Source organism: Biomphalaria glabrata, chromosome 4 (assembly GCF_947242115.1).
Source record: "Biomphalaria glabrata chromosome 4, xgBioGlab47.1, whole genome shotgun sequence".
In the NCBI taxonomy this organism is placed as follows: domain Eukaryota; kingdom Metazoa; phylum Mollusca; class Gastropoda; family Planorbidae; genus Biomphalaria; species Biomphalaria glabrata.
In genome coordinates, this window is record NC_074714.1 from 3,095,887 (window position 1) to 3,119,440 (window position 23,554).

General features: G+C 35.0%; 1 protein-coding gene across 7 annotated transcripts in view; it reads left to right on the forward strand.

Annotated features, from left to right (window-relative positions):
* LOC106069087 (E3 ubiquitin-protein ligase XIAP-like) overlaps positions 1-13,342 on the forward strand; it is a 31,580-nt gene extending 18,238 nt beyond the window's left edge. The window contains exons 1-8 of one of the 7 annotated variants that reach the window (XM_056025292.1): positions 247-548; positions 6,822-6,868; positions 7,539-9,153; positions 9,261-9,436; positions 9,935-9,992; positions 10,827-10,934; positions 11,194-11,328; positions 12,208-13,330. In XM_056025292.1, coding sequence (XP_055881267.1) covers positions 515-548; positions 6,822-6,868; positions 7,539-9,153; positions 9,261-9,436; positions 9,935-9,992; positions 10,827-10,934; positions 11,194-11,328; positions 12,208-12,407 — 2,373 coding nt within the window. In that variant the 5' untranslated portion in view covers positions 247-514 and the 3' untranslated portion in view covers positions 12,408-13,330. Of the gene's footprint in view, positions 1-246; positions 549-6,821; positions 6,869-7,538; positions 9,154-9,260; positions 9,437-9,616; positions 9,782-9,934; positions 9,993-10,826; positions 10,935-11,193; positions 11,329-12,207 lie in introns of those variants that run through there. The other 6 variants (XM_056025285.1, XM_056025288.1, XM_056025290.1 and 3 more) reach the window with 6 other exon arrangements.
* The last annotated feature ends 10,212 nt before the right edge of the window (positions 13,343-23,554 follow it).

Consider the following 23,554-nt stretch of genomic DNA (forward strand, 5'->3'; position numbering starts at 1 on the left):
ATCCCAAATCTCACGCAGGACGAATGGAGAATAGCAGCAGGCATACAGGGTTCGAACCCGAGACTATTGGGACCACCGAAAAGTTTAAATTATTGGTTTGTTTTTTTTGTTGTTGTTTTTGTATTGTTAGACACTCCCACTCTGTATTACAATAACACTAACAGAACAACCATTTTTTTTATTGTTTGTTTTATTCAACAAAATTCATCTGCAAAGTAAAAACAGCAGATGAATCCTGGTATCTGATACTCTGCATTTTTTCTGTATTATTTTCTCTCAAAGGCTTGAATTCTCCTTTCAGCCTCAGCGTTCGGTGTGCAGCTTTTACAACCATATCGAGATTTACCAATAAAATGTTTAAAAATCCTGGCATCCTTTCCTTCAATGGACATATTACTCTACATCTATATAGATTCTAAATATAGAATCTAGATAAGTTTTCTATCCAATAATATTGGAGCTTTATATTTGGATTTACCCAAAAAAAACACACCAACCCTTGGAGGATAAAAGGATGGATTCTAGATCTACATTTGTTTATTTCAAAGGTACTTTATACTTAAAAAGTCTAGAATCTTGACCTAGATTCTTAGTATCATCTCTAGACTAGAGACAGAGATCTAGATAGATTCTAGAATATAGATCTAGTAAATCTAGCAGTACTAGTAGATCTTCTAGGCCTAGAGAATCCACCTATCCAGTCTCTCTAGAGATCTACTAATGAGTCTAATGATCTAGATCTAGAGTAGTTTATGCTATTCGGACACCTATAGGCCCAAATTTGAAAGTTTGACTTTGACAGCGCATTATTTTACAATGGTTTGACATAGAAAAGAAAATGACGTATCAAAATCTTCTTTAGTTAAAGGAGAATAAGGATGACTACTTATATTTCTTCCCCAAACCTATATTTGTTATTATATTTAAGGTCAAAGAGGCCGTGTGTTTTCATTTAATTCGGACACATTTGACCCACATTATTTGATTCCGGACACCATAATTTATTTCGGACAGTCTCTATATTTAGGCATCAATAAACTCAGATTTTAATTCTATATTAACATTAACTAAATTTTAAGATCCCCAGGCATAGCCCCTCACATGAAATCATTACGATGTTTTCAAACTATGCATAAATACGAACACAAAAAGTAACAATATGAACACACTTATTCTACCAAAATTAGGTCACTGGAATAGTGATTTCTGTACCGACTTTTAGACTTATTTTATGTTTGTTTATTTTATGTGTGTTGAATGTTTGGGGTTTGCATGATTAGATGTGTGTTGAATGTTTGTGTTTTTTTTTTTTTGTTTATTAATTTAATAAATTTCTAATACAGATGATCTTTTGTAGTATAGTAGGCCCCTACAGGTTACGATTGCCATTCTTGCCTAACTGAATCCTCTATATTCTCTCTATATAAATCTAGATCTATCTAGTAGGTCTAGATCTAAGCATTTAACTTCATTCAATGTACCAAGCTCACTCCAAACATTTACCCATTTATTCTCTATTAAAAAAAAAAAACAACAAACGAAGAAATATAATATAATATCATTTTTATTGATGTCCAAAACTGGCTGTCCGAAATAAATTTTGGTAAGAAAATCGTAATTTAATTCGGACACCGTATTAATTTTTTTTGGTATAGAATTAGAAAACTTGGCTTATGAATCAAATAAATTAGCTCAAAAAACAGAATAAATATTGCAGGGCTCATTAGTATAGACTTAGCCAATCAAAAAATATAGTCTTAACTCTAGGAAGAGGTAAAGTCATCCGGGTAACATAGGAAAAAACAACAACCTTACTAACAAATTTGAAATTCGTTTTTCTTACATAAAAAGACAGCTAAATGGAAGGAAATTGGGTCAAAATCATTGGAAAATGGACAAGCACATTATACAGCGTGCTAGTTTTATAATACATATTAAAATAATTATTTAATGACCACAAAAAACAGTGAATGTCCGAATTCATGTAATGTCCGAAATAAATAAACTACTATAGTAGAAAGATCTAAATTTAGACTCTAGATTCAGTGATTCCCAAAGTGGTCTATAGAGGCTATAGTAATAGAGTATGTATAGTAGAAGTATAGATCTATCATTAGTATCATCTACACTACGACTACAGTGGTCTATGAGCCATAATGAGGACTTCCAACAAGTGGTCTACGGAAATGAAAAAATAAAGTGGTGGTCTAGAATCTATGATCTGTTAGTCACCCGTTAGACCTGTAAATAGTGTAAATGGGGGTCTACGATAGTGGATCTCACCTAATTTATTTTTTTTAAGCATGTTGAGACTTTAAATTTTATTTATCTAGTCTAGATATAGGGCCTAGGCCTATACCTAATATACATTATTCTTTAGTTAATCACCTTTGAATTTTAACCCTGTTAGTTAGTGCTGTTAGTCGAATGAATTTTTTTTGTATTTTAAAATTTTAACATCTATTAGGATCTCTATATTTTAAAAAGCTTAATAAAATTTTGTCTACTCGAAAGGCCGAATTAAAAAAAAAAAATGATGAAAGTAAAGTGTAGGTTATTAGAAATTTGGCTACAAGCATCGTCAGTGACTTCTCAAGAGCATGCTCAGACTTTGGCCTTACCATTAATACAAACAAGACTGAAGTCTTATATTTACTACCTGCTCCTGGGAAAGCCTACTCGGATCCAAGCATCACTATAAATTGACAGGTTATAAACGCAGTGGACAAATTCACATATCTTGGCAGCACACTCTCCAGAAACTGAAAAATCGATAGTGAAATCGACCTGCGTATCGCCAAGGCCAGTGCATCCTATGGCAGACTGTCTAAAAATGTCTGGAACAGACGTGGTATCAGCACAAATACAAAGCTAGGGGTCTATAGAGCCGTCATCCTCCCTACATTGCTCTGTGCCTTAGAAACATGGACAGTGTACAGAAAACATGCAAAGAAACTGAACCACTTCCACATGACATGTCTGAGAAAAATACTGAATGTCAAACGGCAAGACAAAATACCAGATACTGAAGTCCTTCGAAGAGCGTGTCTGCAAAGCATCCACACAATCCTGATGAAGTCCCAGCTGCGATGGGCAGGTCATGTCTGCAGAATGGAAGACCATTGCATCCCTAAAAGACTCTTGTATGGCCAACTTAGCGAAGGAAAGCGCTCGCAAGGTGGTCAAAGAAAGCGCTTCAAAGCTTCTCTGAAGGCGTTCAGCATAGACCCAGGCACCTGGGAGACAGAGGCACATGACAGAGCATCATGGCTTCAGGCTGTGAAAACTGGCGCACAGGTTGCTGAGGAAAAAAGAACAATGCTGGCAGAAGAAAAACGCCAGAGAAGAAAAGCATGGCAAACGACACTAGCGCCAGCTGGAATAACCTGCCCAGTGTGCGGCCGAACATTCCGGGCTCACATAGGTCTCACCAGCCACATGAGGAGGCATAAAACCCCAGTGCAAAGCCCTCAGCCCCCTGGATGACAAAGTGGTCATCATCGAACCACGATGGACGAACTATATATATATATATACACAAACTCATTATCCTAGCAATCAGTGGATCATCCCATAAGCCATAAAGCCACCACTAATGGAGGAGCTGGAATACTCATTGAATGACCAGATGGAGAAAAAACTAGTAAAACCCATTGCAACTGGAGAGCTCTCTGACAGCCACAGATCAGAAAGGGAAGCACTAGCATTAGCTGTTACCATGCTAGCAAATCATCCAAGTACCACACACAGTCATTGTATTTCTGACTGATGCGAAAACAACCCTTCAAAACTTAGAAAACTGATTCCTCTTATATAAAAAGTCACAGGACAGCACTTACAAAGCTCAACAACAACAGCAAAAAAACTGTTATTCAATGGATACCAGCTCATATAAAACTAGAAGAAATTGAGAAGGCTGACACACTCGCCAAGAGTGGGAGAACAAACTCACAATTAAACTCTGCACTCTACTTAGAAGAAATGAAGAAACTAATAATAATTAAAATAAATGAGAAATGGACAAGCTCTCATCCAAATCACAAGAAAGATGATGCTTATTATAAGCTATCCTGACAAGATCAACATCTAATCTTCGACTCAGGACCGGACACAATAGAATGCGACAACATGTGTACCGGAAACTCAAAATTGGAACCAGTGAAATCTGCTGATGTCCTCCAAAACTGTTCTCTTTACCATGAGGCCTGTACAAGACACTGGCCCCAAAACACCCCAATAGAAAGAAAACTATATGGAGAGCTCCCTGATTTGGAAACCACTGCGCAGTTCATCTTATGTATTGGTCTAGCAACATAACAATGAGAACGTAGAAGAAGAGGAAGACACAAAAAGGCTTTATAGATATCTAGTTTATCTAGTGAATCACAGTGTTGACTGTTACTAAAAATAGGTTTTAATCGTCATCTTTGAAAAATAATATCTAAAGAGTAAGCCAAGCTACAGAGTTCAAACTTAACGTAGAAACATAGGTTAGCATGCCAAATTGAATCTATATAGAATTAATGAAATTGTTGTATCTTTAAACATTTTTATTTCATTAAAAAAAAAATATGATTATGTGTCTGAAGAATTATTTACATGAAAATGTGAACTAACGATGTCACTTATGTTTATTAAATGATAAATATCCAACTGTATTAAGAAAATATAATTTCAACACTTAAGTAGCTTCATTATAACAACAAAAAAAATCCCTTGGAGTACAGGAACAAATTTGCTAGTAGTGGTACAATCTGACATGTTGCATTCCAAAATCTTAAAATTCTATTATATATGCTTCAATGATTAAGATGAAATCTCACATTCTAGATAGATAAAATATGTAGCATTTAGCTTCTTTTTTTACAAAGCTTGTATCAACTCAGTCTGTCTGTCTGTCTGGTAAAAAATGTGTACATGTTATTTCTTCCACACCCCTTGTGGGATCAAGTTGAAATTATTCATCAGCAGAGACAAGACATGAATCAATAAAAAAAAAGTTCTCAATTAGTCAATCAATTACTGGTAATAAATTATTTTGTTTCATACGCTGAAGGAAAACTAATTCTTCAGTATTCACAAATATGGCTAAATTTGTTGGGTTTAGTTCCCTTAAATAATTGTTAGCGCTATTTCTCCCTCATGCATTCTAGGTCAAGTTGATACTTTAAACAATTACTATAAATTGTACCTATCAAAACATGAATCAATTTAAAAAAAAAAAATTCAGTCAATTAATTATTGGTACGGTACCAGTAGTTAATTATTTTGTTTAATATTAAAATTTATAATGGAATAACGTGTACATTATTGACAGGTATACTTTTAAGGGTGGAGTTCTTATCCTTTAGATAAGCTTTTTTTTTTTAGAAAAAGGATTGGTAATTCTGAATGAGTCAGCAATTTTTGTTATTGTTTTGACTAATCTTAAATCCTGGGTTTTCTTTCAGATTTGTTTTTATTTTTGTCTCTAAAAAATATGCTAGATCTAGAATCTAGATCTATCATATTGACTTTTTTAGACCTATATAAAGCCATGGCTGGATTTAAGTGAGTGCCGCAGCCACAAAAGAGATAAAAATATGTCCAAATTTCAATGGGCCAGAAAGTTTTTTCTAACATTTTTTTCGCATTTTTTGCAGCTGGCAAAAATGTTGTGATTAAGAAGTCTTGCTCGTAGCATGCTCGAATTAAGTAAATACAGCCTTGGAATGGATTTACGACTAGGGCTGATGGCGTGGGTCTGTCTTATGTTTTGAGGCTGAAGCGGCACAATTTATTTGTTCCGTTCCATTTCACTTCATCTGATTGGAATCTTTAGGGATTTTCTTTTTGTTCTCCTAGTCCTAATAAGGTCTGAGTAGACCAGCCTTGTTCGGTAGGGACTTCTAGACTACTTAGAGTTTTTTTTTTTTAGCCGTATAGTTTTGTTTGTACAATTGTAGTGTAATTTTCCTTCATATTCATATTGTTGTTTGTGTAAGTCTTGTAATTACATATTTGTGATTCTCTTGTCAAATTCTTCTATTTATTTATTTCTTTTATAGCAGACTGTATTGTTATACATATTGTTTTTGCGTACGTCACTTATTCTTTATTTTTCTTTCTTACTATTATTAATTTAATTTATTTTTTCATTTCATTTTTTCACTGCACATATAACATGTTACAATCATATATTTGAAATATTGTATACATAATATATACGCTACTATTTGAATTCGAGCTTTATTTTGCTGAGCTCTTGAACTTTGATTATTTTGTATTGATAAATTTCTCGTACTCTGATTATTTTGTGGATATTTTTTTTTTTCACTGCACATATAACATGTTACAATCAAATATTTGAAATATTGTATACATATATGCTACTATTTGAATTAGAGCTTTATTTTGCTGAGCTCTTAAACTTTGATTATTTTGTATTGCTAAATTTCTCGTACTCTGATTATTTTGTGGATAATTTTTTTGGCACAACACTTGTTACTACTGATTACTCATCTATAATGGAATCAATTGATGCCATATTCTATGAAAATGTTGATTGTATTTGTACACATGGCACTTTAAAAGGTCATATGTATCCAGGGTCTATGGCAAAACACACAAGCAAAGACATCGTGGTGCTCTGTGTGCCAAGAAGTGCGCAGAAAATAAAAACAATAAAAGTAATCTAACATAATCTAACAGTGCTATATATTTTGGGTTGTATAAGTAAAAAAAAAAAATTATTCGTTGATTGAATGCATTTTTAGAACAGTTTTTTTTTTTCCTTTATTGTGAATAAGACAGAAGTTGTTTTTTTTTTTCTTTCTAAACAGATGCTGAGATTGTAATAAAAAGAATCGACAAGAAAAATAAAAGAAAGGTAAGTTTTGATATGCCCACTAGTTTTACAATTTATTTATTAATATTAAAAATTTTATTATACCCACTAGTTTTACAATTCACTTATTTATAGCGAACATCTATATTTTACCCACTAGTTTTACAATTCACTTATTTATAGTGAACATCTATATTTTACCCACTAGTTTTACAATTCACTTATTTATAGTGAACATTTATATTTTACCCACTAGTTTTACAATTCACTTATTTATAGTGAACATTTATATTTTACCCACTAGTTTTACAATTCACTTATTTATAGTGAACATTTATATTTTACCCACTAGTTTTACAATTCACTTATTTATAGTGAACATTTATATTTTACCCACTAGTTTTACAATTCACTTATTTATAGTGAACATTTATATTTTACCCACTAGTTTTACAATTCACTTATTTATAGTGAACATTTATATTTTACCCACTAGTTTTACAATTCACTTATTTATAGTGAACATTTATATTTTACCCACTAGTTTTGTAATTAATTTCTTTATAGTGATCATTATATTTTAATGTTTGCTATAACCAGTTAATTAAACATTTTTCAATGCTTACAGTTTTTCATTGGATTTACTTATCAATGTCTCAGCATCCTACAACACTTGACTTGCATTTACTTCTATTTTTTTTTTCTCTTACAGAAATCACTAGATATAATTGAGATAGCGGCATCTGAAGACAATAAACATGCAATTTACTTTTCTAGAAGTATTGCACATACTGCTAAACAATCGATAGTAAGATCTACATCTTTTGATTTACAATTGTTTAATCGAATTGTTAAACACTATTTCTTAGTACACAATTTTAAAATACACCCTCAACATTATGATTTTTATTTCACTAGGCATAATATTGAGATACTTAGGAATTGGAAAGAACTAATTTTTGAATATGAAAATATTAAATTTAATGAAAGTGATCAAGGTAATTGTCAATCAAATTTAATATTAGGAAGTGAAAAAGAGAATTTGAATAAAGAAGGAAAAGATAATCTCAGCCAAGAGAAACTGGTTGATTCATTATATCATTTTAATTTTCTAGATAAATTAAGAGAAAATGAGGATGTAAACATTAAAACAAGAAATGATTGTAAATCTAAAGATGGAGAGAGCTTACTTCATTGTTTAGGACATCAACATGTCAAGTCTGAACAAGAATTATGGAGAGATCTCCTTTCTACCAGCAACTTCAGATTAAAGCCTCGCAATATCAATGTCTACATTGTTGATAATGTCCCTAGACATCCGGCACGCTTAGGTAACATTCAGTGGTCATGGTTAGTAGAAGAGATTTGGAGAATTCGTACTTTCTCCAATTACCCACAGAATGCTGCTAAATCTGCAATTTTACTAGCTTCTGATGGTTTTGCATATATGGGAAGTGGAAGAGATGTGGATGACAGTGTCATTTGCTTTTTTTGTGAATCTGCAAAAAACAAATGGCAACCATTGGATGACATATGTGAAGTACATAAACAGCTGTCACCAAACTGTTCAATGGTGACGCACATAAACTGTCCTAATATTTCTTTGAAAACAAATCATGATTCAAGTCTGTTTGATAAAGTGTTTCAAATTCAAAAGTATCATAGAAATTTAAATGCTAGTGAAAATAACATTGGCATCCAAGATATTGAGCATGATGGGGAAATAACTGCAACCAACAGATCGAACTTACCTGTAAGTAGTCAAGCCGTACAAGAACACCATCGTTCCATAGCTGCGCCACCCAGTCAGAGCAGAAGGGCAGATGATTCTTCACAAAGTTTGTCGTCATCGTCTCCATCTGCTAGAGAGAGTCCCTCAAATGCAGTGTCCTCAATAACTACTGCAGTCTCTAATAACGCAACAACAACACCAGGAAATAGAGTTTTATCAACAGCCAATAACTTAGTATCCGATTCATCACTGGTGACAGTGTCAGCATCATCAACTGATACAGAAGTTTCATCAACTGACACTGCCGTTCCATCAACCGACACAGCTGCTCCATCATCCGACACAGCAGCTGGTCATTCTTCTGCTGCTGCCTCAACTTCTAATACAGTTAACCAAGCAGTAGCAAACTCCAGCCAGAATGCCACCAAAGGAAATGCTGGTGGACCAACTTACTCTGAGCTTGGCATTGTAACAGAACGCCCTAAAAGATTTGAATATGCAGTGCTTCTTAAACGAATTGAAACATTTTTATCCTGGCCAAGAGATCATCATCTGAGACCCAAAGAACTTGCAGAAGCTGGATTTTATTATGCAGGTAATTGTACAACACTTTTAATTAATTACATTTTTAAAAATTTACGTCAGATACTTGTGCAAATTAATAGTTTTTATTTTCATCAAAATTTTATTTCAACTTTTCAGGATACGGAGACTGTGCCCGATGTTTCTACTGTGGTGGAGGTCTACGGAACTGGGAAGATGAAGACGATGTCTGGGTAGAACATGCCAGGTGGTTTCCTAAATGTGCTTATATTCGTCAACAAATGGGACAAGTGTTTGTAGATATAGTCCAAGAATTAAACAAAACTAATGACCATGTAAGCATTGTTTTTACTTACTTCATTGAAACATTTTTTTTCAAGATATATAATTAAAATTGTTTTTAATATATTTAAAATGTATTTTTCAATCTGTGTCATATTTTTTGTTTAAAACTTGAGTGAAATGTAAACTGCCATGTTTTTGTCCATGGAAATCTGTTGCCCTGTTTTTGACAGCCAGGTGACTGTGAGGAAAACTACTGGACAATGTCCTTTTGGTTTGAATCCTGTCTCTGGCCATCTCCACTCATTGGCTGAGGAGGACGTATTACAACACAATTAGTCCCTCTAGTGGATAAAATTAAAACGGATGAAGAATCCAGTTGTGGATAACAAGAAATGGTTTAACATTTACTTTCTATTAGAATTACTCATTTGTAAACAAACGAAAAAAAATATTAATAACATATATTTATGTGCTTAAAAATAAGTTTAAGTTTAAAACTTTGTAATTTGTATTAGCCTGACCGATTTTTGCATTTTTTCTTTCCCAAGATTCCATTCAAAATGGTAATGGAGAAAATTGGTGACGCAGCTTCATCATTTCAGCTTGGTGAGTTCTATCACACCCTCACCTATCTCTTAGACTTTTTGGGCAACACACATGATTTGTTGACCCTCTTTCTCCATTCTTATCTGTCTCTGTCTGTTTCTTCTTCTTTTTCCTGGTTATGTTCCGTAAAGGAAGTTTCATGTTTTGTTTGTAAAATGTTTTACATGTTTCGGATGTTCCTTCAGAGTCGAAGATAATTACTTCCTAGTCCAAACCTCCCGCAGGACGACGGGGGATGGGAGCGGGCAGGGTTGGAACCCTGGACCATCGATAAATCTGAACGACAGTCCAGCGTGCAAACCGCACGACCAGGCATTACAAATAAAAAATTAGCTTGATCTTAAAACTTAACAAAGGAGTTCTGGTGGCTGAATGGAAAAGCACTTGATTCAAATCCTTGAGAAGACTTGGAATTTTTAATTTTTGGATCTATGGGTGCCTAGTCCACTCAGATCTAATTGGTACCTGACATTAGTTTGGGAAAAAAGTAAAGGAGGTTGGTCATTGTGCTGGCTATGATACCCTCGTTATCTGTGGACCACAGAAACAGATGACCATTACATCTTCTGCCCTATAGATACCATTGTCTGAAAGGCCAACTTTACTTTATTTAGATATTAACAAAGATAAACATATTTTGTAGCCATTTTTGTTTTATAAAAAAAAATCAGAATTGTTTCTATTTAAATATTGTTCAATGTAAGACTCTTTAAAATACCGTTTTAATTTTTCTGTATTTGTTAAATGTGATTCTCTTCAAAATGCAAAGTTTTGAATGAAGTAGCTAATTTTCTGTCACTTTGTAACTAAAAAATATTTTTTTTTTTTTCGAAGATTCCAAGGACAACCCCTTAAAGCGAGACCCTGCTGTTAAAACAATAGTGGACATGGGATTTCCAATTGCAGAAGTTATTGCCAAGGCTGAAGCAATCAAAGACGATGGTAAGTGCTTACAAAACTGCTCAAGTTTGTTTTGTTAAATGAATTGCATGTTTTTAAAAGACTATATGGCATCCATTGATTAAAAGTAGAAAAACATGACAGTATAAATGACAATCCATTACATTTTAACTATTTTATCTTATTTTGTTATCTTTTTTTTTTCTGTAATATATCAAAAATATAATTTTTGTTAAGAGATTTTATATTAACATATTTTAGATTTCTTATCAATGTTTGAATAATTTTTTTTTTCTCTTAGGAAATATCTTATCTGCCGATAAAATTTATGAAAAGCTAGTGGCTGATAATGTTAAAAAAAGTTCAAGTGGATTAAACATTACTCGGGCAACATCAAATGGAGAAGTCCCAGCAGCTGTTGTTGCAAAGGATATAGGTCAGTGCAGTAGTTCTTGACTTCCAAATGTGACTCTCGGAGAATATACCATATTTTTACATTGCTTGCACACTTTCATTTTTTTAGTTTGATAGTGATGGGGGTTGGGGGGGGGGGGGTGTTATTCGTTTGTAAATTTTTATCTCCTTCTTAACCTATCCCTTACTTTGTTGGATCTTTGGGGCACCACAAAAGATCTGTTGACCATCTTTCTCCATTCCTCTCCGTCTTTTGCCCCTTGGATAGAATCTCTTTCAATGGCAGGCCCTTCCATTCTTTTAAGTTGTTTTCCCATCACTTTTTTTTTTTGTCTACCTCTTTCTTTTTCCTGGTACTTTTCCCTGTAGGAGGTCTTAGGCCCTGAGGATCTTGTGATATGGCTAAAGAGTTTTAGTTTGCGTTTTGTTTGTTTGTTGTTGTTTTTTTAACAGTAAGCAGGCTGTACTTATCTTGTCTCAAATCTCTTCGTTTGTGATGGGGGTCTTTGTAATTGATATCTAGGTTCTTTCTGTAGCATCTCAATTCCATTGCTAGAATCCTCCTCTCCATACAAGCTAAAAAAAATCATCACATTAAATTTTTTAGAAAAGACTTTGTTGTAATTGGCCACTTGTTTAGAAAGTTTTTATTTCATTTACATCCTTTCTGATAAAATGTTACTGCAGCTTAAAAATAACAAAACATGATTTAGTATCCTGTTCCAAACTTTAAGGATCTCTTGAAATCACTTATAAACTTTTAGTGTCGCTCTGTGAAAAGTTTTTTATTTTTAGAGTTGGCGAAAGGAAATTCCCATTAAAAAAAAAACAAAATATTAATGCAACTGTTGTTCAAATCTATTTCTTTGTCATGTGTATTTATTGTTTAACCTCATTGCAGAAAAACTCAGGACTTTGAAAGAAATGAATAATCAGCTGCGCCAGCAGACAGTCTGTAAAATTTGTATGGACAAAGAAGTGGCTGTCGTCTTTCTGCCCTGTGGTCACTTTGTGTCCTGCACTGACTGTGCCGCTGCCATGAAGGATTGTCCAGTGTGCAGGAATCATGTTAAGGGTCTTGTCAGAGCATTTATGAGCTAAGACTTGGCCTTCCCACCAGGCACAGAGTGTTGTTGAACAGTAGAAATAGACGAGCACCTCTCTTTAGCCAAGTCCATCATCCTTTTTCTTTTAAAATATTCGTTTCATTTTAAATAAATGACGCACATTGTAAAATGCCCATTTTTTTTAAACTGCATTCATGTCATAATAATGATATGTAATGCACAGTCATATGCATGTATATATAAATAATAATAATAATATACACTGATACAATAACCCAGGTGCTGGATTTGGCTGAAGTGTGGTGAGAGTCTATTACTGCTGGACACTCTGTGCTTGATGGTGAAGGCAGATGACATTTACATTATCTTAGTGTTTAATGTCACCGAGAAGAGTAAACAGGGCAACAGTGTGTGTGTGTGAATGAAGGTGAAGGTCATCTAATTGCTTGCTTATTTAGTTTATTTAGTTTCTTCATTTATATTTCAAGATTTTATTTTTTTTTCTGCTTGCTACACACTGTTGCCCTGGATTCGTTTATATAGTATTTCTGCAGTTATAGTTGGGTGATTACTATACTACATGGCACTTCTGCAGTTATAGTTGCATGATGACTATACTACATAGCACTTCTGCAGTTATAGTTGCATGATGACTATACTACATAGCACTTCTGCAGTTATAGTTGCATGATGACTATACTACATAGCACTTCTGCAGTTATAGTTGCATGATGACTATACTACATAGCACTTCTGTAGTTGTAGCTGGATGATGACTATACTACATAGCACTTCTGCAGTTGTAGTTGGATGATGACTATACTACATAGCACTTCTGTAGTTGTAGTTGGATGAGGACTATACTACATAGCACTTCTGCAGCTATAGTTGGGTGATTACTATACTACATAGCACTTCTGCAGTTGTAGTTGGATGAGGACTATACTACATAGCACTTCTGTAGTTATAGTTGGGTGATTACTATACTACATAGCACTTCTGCAGTTGTAGTTGGATAAGGACTATACTACATAGCACTTCTGTAGTTGTAGTTGGATGAGGACTATACTACATAGCACTTCTGCAGTTATAGTTGGATGATTACTATACTACATAGCACTTCTGCAGTTATAGTTGGATGATTACTATACTACATAGCACTTCTGCAGTTATAGTTGGATGATTACTATACTACATAGCACTTCTGCAGTTATAGTTGGATGATTACTATACTACATAGCACTTCTGCAGTTATAGTTGGATGATTACTATACTACATAGCACTTCTGCAGTTATAGTTGGATGAGGACTATACTACATAGCACTTCTGCAGTTGTAGTTGGATGAGGACTATACTACATAGCACTTCTGCAGTTATAGTTGGATGAGGACTATACTACATAGCACTTCTGCAGTTGTAGTTAGATAAGGACTATACTACATAGCACTTCTGCAGTTATAGTTGGATGAGGACTATACTACATAGCACTTCTGCAGTTGTAGTTGGATAAGGACTATACTACATAGCACTTCTGTAGTTGTAGTTGGATGAGGACTATACTACATAGCACTTCTGCAGTTATAGTTGGATGAGGACTTTACTACATAGCACTTCTGCAGTTGTAGTTGGATAAGGACTATACTACATAGCACTTCTGTAGTTATAGTTGGATAAGGACTATACTACATAGCACTTCTGCAGTTATAGTTGGATGAGGACTATACTACATAGCACTTCTGCAGTTGTAGTTGGATAAGGACTATACTACATAGCACTTCTGTAGTTGTAGTTGGATGAGGACTATACTACATAGCACTTCTGCAGCTATAGTTGGGTGATTACTATACTACATAGCACTTCTGCAGTTATAGTTGGATGATTACTATACTACATAGCACTTCTGCAGTTATAGTTGGATGATTACTATACTACATAGCACTTCTGCAGTTATAGTTGGATGATTACTATACTACATAGCACTTCTGCAGTTATATTTGGATGATTACTATACTACATAGCACTTCTGCAGTTATAGTTGGATGAGGACTATACTACATAGCACTTCTGCAGTTGTAGTTGGATAAGGACTATACTACATAGATTTTCTGCAGTTATAGTTGGATGATTACTATACTACATAGCACTTCTGCAGTTATAGTTGGATGATTACTATACTACATAGCACTTCTGCAGTTATAGTTGGATGATTACTATACTACATAGCACTTCTGCAGTTATAGTTGGATGATTACTATACTACATAGCACTTCTGCAGTTATAGTTGGATGATTACTATACTACATAGCACTTCTGCAGTTATAGTTGGATGAGGACTATACTACATAGCACTTCTGCAGTTGTAGTTGGATGAGGACTATACTACATAGCACTTCTGCAGTTATAGTTGGGTGATTACTATACTACATAGCACTTCTGCAGTTATAGTTGGATGATTACTATACTACATAGCACTTCTGCAGTTATAGTTGGATGATTACTATACTACATAGCACTTCTGCAGTTATAGTTGGATGATTACTATACTACATAGCACTTCTGCAGTTATATTTGGATGATTACTATACTACATAGCACTTCTGCAGTTATATTTGGATGATTACTATACTACATAGCACTTCTGCAGTTATAGTTGGATGAGGACTATACTACATAGCACTTCTGCAGTTATAGTTGGATGATTACTATACTACATAGCACTTCTGCAGTTATAGTTGGATGATTACTATACTACATAGCACTTCTGCAGTTATAGTTGGATGATTACTATACTACATAGCACTTCTGCAGTTATAGTTGGATGAGGACTATACTACATAGCACTTCTGCAGTTGTAGTTGGATGAGGACTATACTACATAGCACTTCTGCAGTTATAGTTGGGTGATTACTATACTACATAGCACTTCTGCAGTTATAGTTGGATGATTACTATACTACATAGCACTTCTGCAGTTATAGTTGGATGATTACTATACTACATAGCACTTCTGCAGTTATAGTTGGATGATTACTATACTACATAGCACTTCTGCAGTTATATTTGGATGATTACTATACTACATAGCACTTCTGCAGTTATATTTGGATGATTACTATACTACATAGCACTTCTGCAGTTATAGTTGGATGAGGACTATACTACATAGCACTTCTGCAGTTATAGTTGGATGATTACTATACTACATAGCACTTCTGCAGTTATAGTTGGATGATTACTATACTACATAGCACTTCTGCAGTTATATTTGGATGATTACTATACTACATAGCACTTCTGCAGTTATAGTTGGATGAGGACTATACTACATAGCACTTCTGTAGTTGTAGTTGGATGAGGACTATACTACATAGCACTTCTGTAGTTGTAGTTGGATAAGGACTATACTACATAGCACTTCTGTAGTTGTAGTTGGATAAGGACTATACTACATAGCACTTCTGTAGTTGTAGTTGGATAAGGACTATACTACATAGCACTTCTGTAGTTGTAGTTGGATAAGGACTATACTACATAGCACTTCTGTAGTTGTAGTTGGATGAGGACTATACTACATAGCACTTCTGTAGTTATAGTTGGATGAGGACTATACTACATAGCACTTCTGCAGTTGTAGTTGGATAAGGACTATACTACATAGCACTTCTGTAGTTATAGTTGGATAAGGACTATACTACATAGCACTTCTGCAGTTGTAGTTGGATAAGGACTATACTACATAGCACTTCTGTAGTTGTAGTTGGATAAGGACTATACTACATAGCACTTCTGCAGTTGTAGTTGGGTGATGACTATACTACATAGCACTTCTGCAGTTATAGTTGGATGAGGACTATACTACATAGCACTTCTGTAGTTGTAGTTGGATGATCACTATTCTACTATGTACAAACATAGAATTATGATACATGTACATAGAAACAAATTTTGGTATGTACATAAATGATACTATTCTGTAAATAAAATTCTGTAAAGGAAGTTTGTATTGTGACTTTGCTTAAACATTTTATATTCTTGTTTGCAGTAATATAAGTATTAACACATATCAATATATATATATATTTTAAAATGTATCTTTATGTTATATTTCATTTTGTAATTTACCTTTTTTTTCTTTTCTTTTTATCTTTCATGTATTTAATAATGCAATATTAGTGGGAAGTGATCTTGTGTGAGTAAAAAGTCCAATCTAATGATGTGAACACTGTGCAGTAAAGCTATTTCATTGGATTGCTGGACTAACTTAAAACTGCTAATGGTTAAGACAAAAGAACCAAATAGATTCAAAGTTCTGTATCTGTAAAAGGCATTTATGATGATAACAGTTGATATTTTATGACAAGGGTTATATTGTATCATTTTATTACTTCAATGAAAGGCCAAAACAAAACTTCTGTTAACAGAATTTTTATAATGTGAGAGAAACAATTGTGAGTCCTTGAGACTTTTAGCATTGACCACATTAACAAAATAACTGCCCTTTTGTTGATTGTTTTGGTGCTCAGCATCCCAGTTGTGTCTCTACCTCATACTATCCTAATTTCAATGGAATCTAAGAGCAGTTTTAAACCAGACTTAGGTCTAGGGACTATCACACACAGAACACTTGACTTGATATTGTATTATTATTAATTTATTTATTCTAACTGCGCACCTGATTATAAACAGCCTTTGAAAGAGAAGATATCTCTTTTAGGAAATGGTAAAGTATATTGCAGCCAATGTACGGGTTCTACAAGGTCCTTGAAATAGAAAACACTTTGTATAATTGTTTTCTGCGAATAAATTGTTCAAAATGTTAAATAAATAAAATGGATAACTAATGTCATTATTTATTTTTTTCTTACATATTCTGTCATGTTATTTTAGGAACTACCCTGATAGCAAAGATTTAGGGCCCAGTAAGGGGGGATGAACATTGGCCCAAACAAGTGCCCTTAGGGCTGCGTCTACCAGTCTGGGCTCAGTCAGGGGGCCCAGAAAATCTCCTTGTAAAACCCATGTGGGGCTAGTAAGGGGAAGGACTTGTGGGACCCTACAGGACCAAAGATACTCGGTCCTTTGGGGGGCATTAATGAAAGCCCAAATGGGGCCCTTAAGGGGCGAGTCTGGGCTTAATCAGGGGGCCCAGATGAAGCTCTGATGGATCCCTCATTGGGCCAGTATGGGGCAAACATTGAGGGGCCTGAAAGGGCTAACCACATGGACCCCATTTGGGGGATGAACGTTGGCATAAACGGGCGCCCTTAGGGCTGAGTCTGTGTTCAGTTAGGGGGCCCAGATGAAGCCCTAATGGATCCCACTTTTTGGACTTCAGGACGGTATGAACTTTTGGTTCTAGTTGGAAGCCCACGTAACGCAATATTATGTAGCGTAATAAAAAAAAAATGATTTACATTTGAGCGTTTTTTTTTTGTCCAAGAGTTATGACCCATGAATACGTCTTGTTAACTAATACGTAAAGAAAGATACTAAAAAAAAAAATAGCAAAAACAATAAGGGGAATTTCATTTTCTTGACATTATATTTTCTGCACGTATTAGCCTACTGCCCTAGTGACAGCATTTAATCGTGTTTGCCCTAGCTATTATATGGATACACGTGAATAGTCAGAATTATATTTAGCCTACCTAAGCCTTTTAACAGACATGATGTAAGCCATAAAAGGACCTGGTTCAAACGATATGTTATGCTGTTGGTTTTAGAATGACGCTAGCCACGTGACGTGCGCTTCCAACTAGAACCAAAACGTCACGTATGGCTAACTTAGACACGCCTCTTTGTACAGATCAGTGAGTACATCGCCATCTTAACAATCTCTATGTTTTGTATTGACGTTTCTATTAATCCATCCCATCCCAGTGGCGCTACAGCCCATGGAGGGCTCTGGCCTGCTTTAACACATCCTTCCATTCAGATCTCTCCTGGGCCTTTCGTCTCCACGCCCTAACCCCAAGGTGCTTCAGATCTGCTTCCACGTCATCTATCCATCGCATTCGGGGTCTGCCTTTGGGTCGCCTGCCTTTTGGTTTTTGCCTGTATACGATTTTCGCCCCTCTGTTGTCTGACATTCTTTCAAGGTGACCTGCCCAACGTAGTCTGTTCTTTTTTATTTCGTTCACTATTGGTGGGTCTTCATATAATTGATATAACTCATGGTTAGTGCGTGTCCTCCACCCTGTTTCATCCTGTATGGCACCATAGATTTTCCTAAGAATTTTTCTTTCCCAAGTGTTAAGTAAATTTTCAGATGTCTTTGTCTATTAATAGATCTATTAATTAAAAACAGAGACTATCTTTTCGACATCTAAAGAAATTTCTAAGAATTATTCACATGAATCTTCTTGGAATAAATCTTTTTTTTTTTTTTTTTTTAATTTTATTTTTGCTGTCACTTTGTACATCATCTCAGTTTACAGGCCCCTCCCGACAATCATAAACAATTGCTGTTAGTTACTAGTTAGCGTGGGGATTTCCGTGGGCGATGTTGAATCAAAGTAGGGAAAACTGAAGAAAAAAAGAAAAGATTGTTAACAGCTAATAAAGACCAACTGAGGCGCCATTGACCCTAGTTGACATAAACTAGCGGGGTCGAGAGGCTAAGTGCGCTTGAACTTGGCTTGTCTTGGCTACCTATAAAGGGGGGGCTCGAGGTTCGACACCCGACTCGGGCAGAGTTGCGTTTACTGAGCGCCTAAAGGCAGCACGGAAAACCAACTCCTAGATACCCCCTCACGCCCCCCCCCCCACTGGTCCACAAATGAGATTGGACCAAAGCGCTCTGAGCATGCTATAAGCATGAAAGTAGCGCTATATAAAAGCTGTAATAATGATAATAACCAAGCTCTCTAGGTCGCAAGAGGTTCTGCATTTATTTATGTAGGGTACTCACATGATGATGGTGTATGTTCTGTTCCTGTTTAACACACCTATGTAGCCTACATTTGAGATTCGTACTAGACCGTGGTTCTTGTTGACCTGTCAAATTGTAACATGTTATAACCACAAGCATTTTTTTTTAAACAATAGAGCTATCCCCCCCCCCCCCTCAGCTCGTTAATCGTGGCCAAAGCAACAGATGACCTTAACATCATTATCTGCCCTATAGATTGCAAGGTCTGAAAGGGGAACTTTACTTTACTATCTAAATATAGTAAAAGTAATGACCTAATAATAGAACCACGTAATCGGGAATTCAAATTTTTACAACTTAAACGCATACCGCAACAATATGGCGCTCAACCTTACTATACAACCTTCACCTTCACATACTGAAAATAATACAATTCTCGATTGCACGCAACTAGAGCTTGAAACTCTACCATGCGTCAATCGCTAATGTTTTGTCCTAAAACGACATTTAGCAAAAATACCCGTCATGCACCACAAGTTGAACGACTCTCTAGGGCAGTGGTCTTCAACGGGGGCGATATCGCCCCCTTGGGGGCGTTTTCGAGATTTTGGGGGGCGCTGGGAGCCAAAGGGGCGGTAGGGGGGCGCTGGGCACAATAGGGGGTGGTAAGGGGTCGCTGGACATAAAGGGGGAAAGAAAAAACTTAAGGTGCACTGAACAAAAGAAATGTTAAAATATCCTTCAACATTAAAGCTGGTAAACTACATAGAGACAAGTTCTAGTTAGCTGGCTTCTAATTTAAGAACAGAAACAACGCTAGAAGTTGAGTTCGGGAATCCCATTTTCTATTTTTAATTTCTTACTCTTTTGCTGTAATTGTAGGGTATCTAGTGTCCTTAGATATTGCGCGCGTACACGTTTATGATTTGATAAACAAAGTAGGTAATACGTGTTTTAGATTATAGTTTATTTTATCTACATATGTTAATATATTGATATGTGAATGTTAATTGGAAAAAACTTTAAAGCTAACATTCAAATAGAATTTTTTTACCTTTTTTTAAAACAAAAACATTGAAAAAGTGTTGTTACGACAACTCGCTGGTATGTAATGTCATAGTGTTAAGAGCTTAAGTGAATTGCCACTAGATAAAAAGTATTCCAATGATCTACTTTGAATGACGGCATTTTCAGATGAGGTTATATGAAACCAAGTCGGCTTCACGAACATAGCAATGTCCAAAAAATAACTTTAGAATGTTCATGAACAATTATAAAAATCTACAATTAAACAATATATGTATTTTAAAAAAACGGCAAAGCATGATATGTTTTAATGGCTTCTTAGAAAAATGCATAGCTTTTTTTAAAGTCTTATGATATTGTTTGAAAAGTGATTAAAACTAAAATTATTTTTTTTAACATATGTTACAAAAAAAGACATTTTTTCTGTTAGTGTTGAAATTTTATTTCAAAATTGTCTTGTTATGTAGCTTTTAAAGACATATAGAGAACCATCAATGGTTGGACAATGGCTTCAAAAGTAATATAGAAATATAGAACATAACTATTCACTATTCACCTTATGAGTTATGATACACAGGCAACATCTTAAGAAAAGTTTAGCCCGCAATTTCATTTCTATTTGAATCTAATTATAAAAATTGTAGATAAAATAGAAACCCATGCAGAAAATAATCTCATCCTTCAACAGCTTTATGAAACAAATAATAAAAAAGATGTTAGACTCTTGTTGTAAACTGAAGTTCGCTGGATTTCGAAAGGGGTTTGTTATTGCTCGTTTTGTTCAACTGTTGGCGGTGACTTAAAGCTGGCTAAAAAATGGTTCTTCATGGTAGGAATCTAACGCAAATAAATGAAACCAACCTTCGACTGCAAGGAAAGAAATGTACTTTACAATTACACCTGAAAACAGTAGGCCCTAATATTCCAAAATTTAAAAGGGGACTATTCTTAGGATTTGAAAGAAAGTCATAACAATCAGATTAATTTTTGTGTGTAATCACAACAAATTAATTGACAATTTTTGTATAATGATTATATTGGTATTGCCTTCGATTCCGAAGAATACGGCTGAGTGCAGTGTTTCACATAACTACGCAAACCTAGTTTCGACCTGCATATTTTCCAGAATTTTATGCAGACAAAGCCGTTGTCTGCTGGCGGTCTATTTAAATTTTCTTTCCGTCTTCTGCTCCTGTCTTCAATAATGTATTTTCTTAGAGTCTCAAATGTTTGTTACGCTGCTTTTGTGAGAGCTCTCCAACTGTCTCTCTCAGAGACCATCGGCTACCAGAGAATGCTTCCAGTTTCTTTTCACTATGCCAGTAAGGGCATCTTTATAGCGTTTACGGGGGGCACCTCTGTAACTCCGTCCTACTCTAAGCCTGCCAAAGAAGATCGCCTTTGGCATGCGGTCGTCTCCCATGCGGGATAAGTTTTATTGACAGCATAAAAATTAATAAAAAATATTTTGTTCAAATGTGCCTTCTCACGCTTCTTTATAAGTGTTTTTCTTAGAGGGGGGCGCTGGCTGATTTTTTTAAAGAAAAAATACGAAAAGGGGGCGGTAGGCCAAAAAAGGTTGAAGACTACTGCTCTAGGGCATGCATGCTAGATCTTGATTTCAAAATATAGTCTGGAAATTAAGAACAGATTCTAGAAATTGTCTATAAAAATGTTTAGGCAGAAAAATAGGAGGGGAGTGGATAGTGTTACGAATCTCACTATGCAGGCTCTCTGCACCTTACACCACCAACTTAAAGAACTTGACAACTCAGGGCTCCAAAGTAACGTAACACTGTAATGTAAGCCTGTAACCTTTTGTGTGTCGGTGGGGCGCGGTGACTGAGTGGTTAAGCGCTTGGTTTCCTAACTGGGGGTTCTGGGTTCGAATCTCGGTGAAGACTGGGATGTTGAATTTAAGTATTTTTTTTTCTTATGGTGCCCCTTTGGGTACCTGACTCAAGTAGACTGACTTAGAAAGACACATTTAGTGGAATTGAGATTATTATGTGCACCTTTGGGTCTGTTAGTTGGTTAAAAGACTCATAAAGTGAGTGACTCGACTGTAATAAAGCTAATGTTATATTATACAACACTGTTAATCTTGTGATGATGTATGTACCAAGTTATGGCATCTTATATCACTCAAACATCAAGGTACTGTAGAAATACGTTAATTGCAATCAACCCATACATTATTACATAAGCGAGTCTTTCCAAATCAAGTCAAATGTCCGTGTAGGAAAAAGCACAGGTAAAAAAAAGAATACAGAGAGATTCCAGAGAGAGAGAAAAAGAGAGTTGTAAAGAAATAGAGCTGGCCGTTAAGTTTCATTGAAACGGATATAATAATTCACGGGCTAAAAAGTATGTAATAATAAAATAAAATATTAAAACCATTGAGAGAGGGAGAGAACAAACTAATAATAAATGGCTCTAAACCAACACCAATAACAATAACCTCAGGTGTACCTCAAGGAACAGTCTTAGGTCCACTACTATTTCTAATTTACATAAATGATTTACCAAATTGCATTAGTTCAGGAACAAAAGTCAGATTATTTGCAGACGATCGCTTAATAAATAGAACAATAAAAACAACACAAGACACAGACATTTTACAAAGAGAATTAGATGAATTACAGAAATGAGAATTAAATTGGAGCATGTCTTTCCACCCAGAAAAATGTCATATAAATTAATTGCAGTTATCTTATTCATGGTAAACCAGTAACACAGACTAAAAACGCAAAATACCTAGGTGTTTAATAAATGAAAAACTGTCATGGAATCCACATATTGATGAAACTATAAAAAAAAAAAAACCAACAAAGCATTAGGGTTTATTAAAAGAAATTTCTATAAATCAAATAAGAACATAAAACGAAAATGTCATTAAACCTTGGTTAGGCCAATAATAGACTATGCATCCTCTGTTTGGGACCCCTCAAAAAAAACATTAAAAAACTGGAACAGACACAAAATAGAGCAACAGACTAAGGTGAGGTGATCTGCTATCATAGTTATTGATGGCAAAGTGGCGCCTGCTTTGATCTTAACATCAAAATCAATGTCTTAAAGCAGTGATTATCAACACAATTTATTGGGCTCTGAGACTAGGGTGTTACATATGAAGCTTTTTTGCTGGGTCCGACACCAATATCCCCTTAAGGTGACTGACCATATTCCAAAAGTGATCTTTTTTCTCTTTTTTTTTTTCTGAGCCATTAAGAACAACGGAAGAGCTGAGTTACCTTCCGATAATGACATGAAAGGGTGAGTC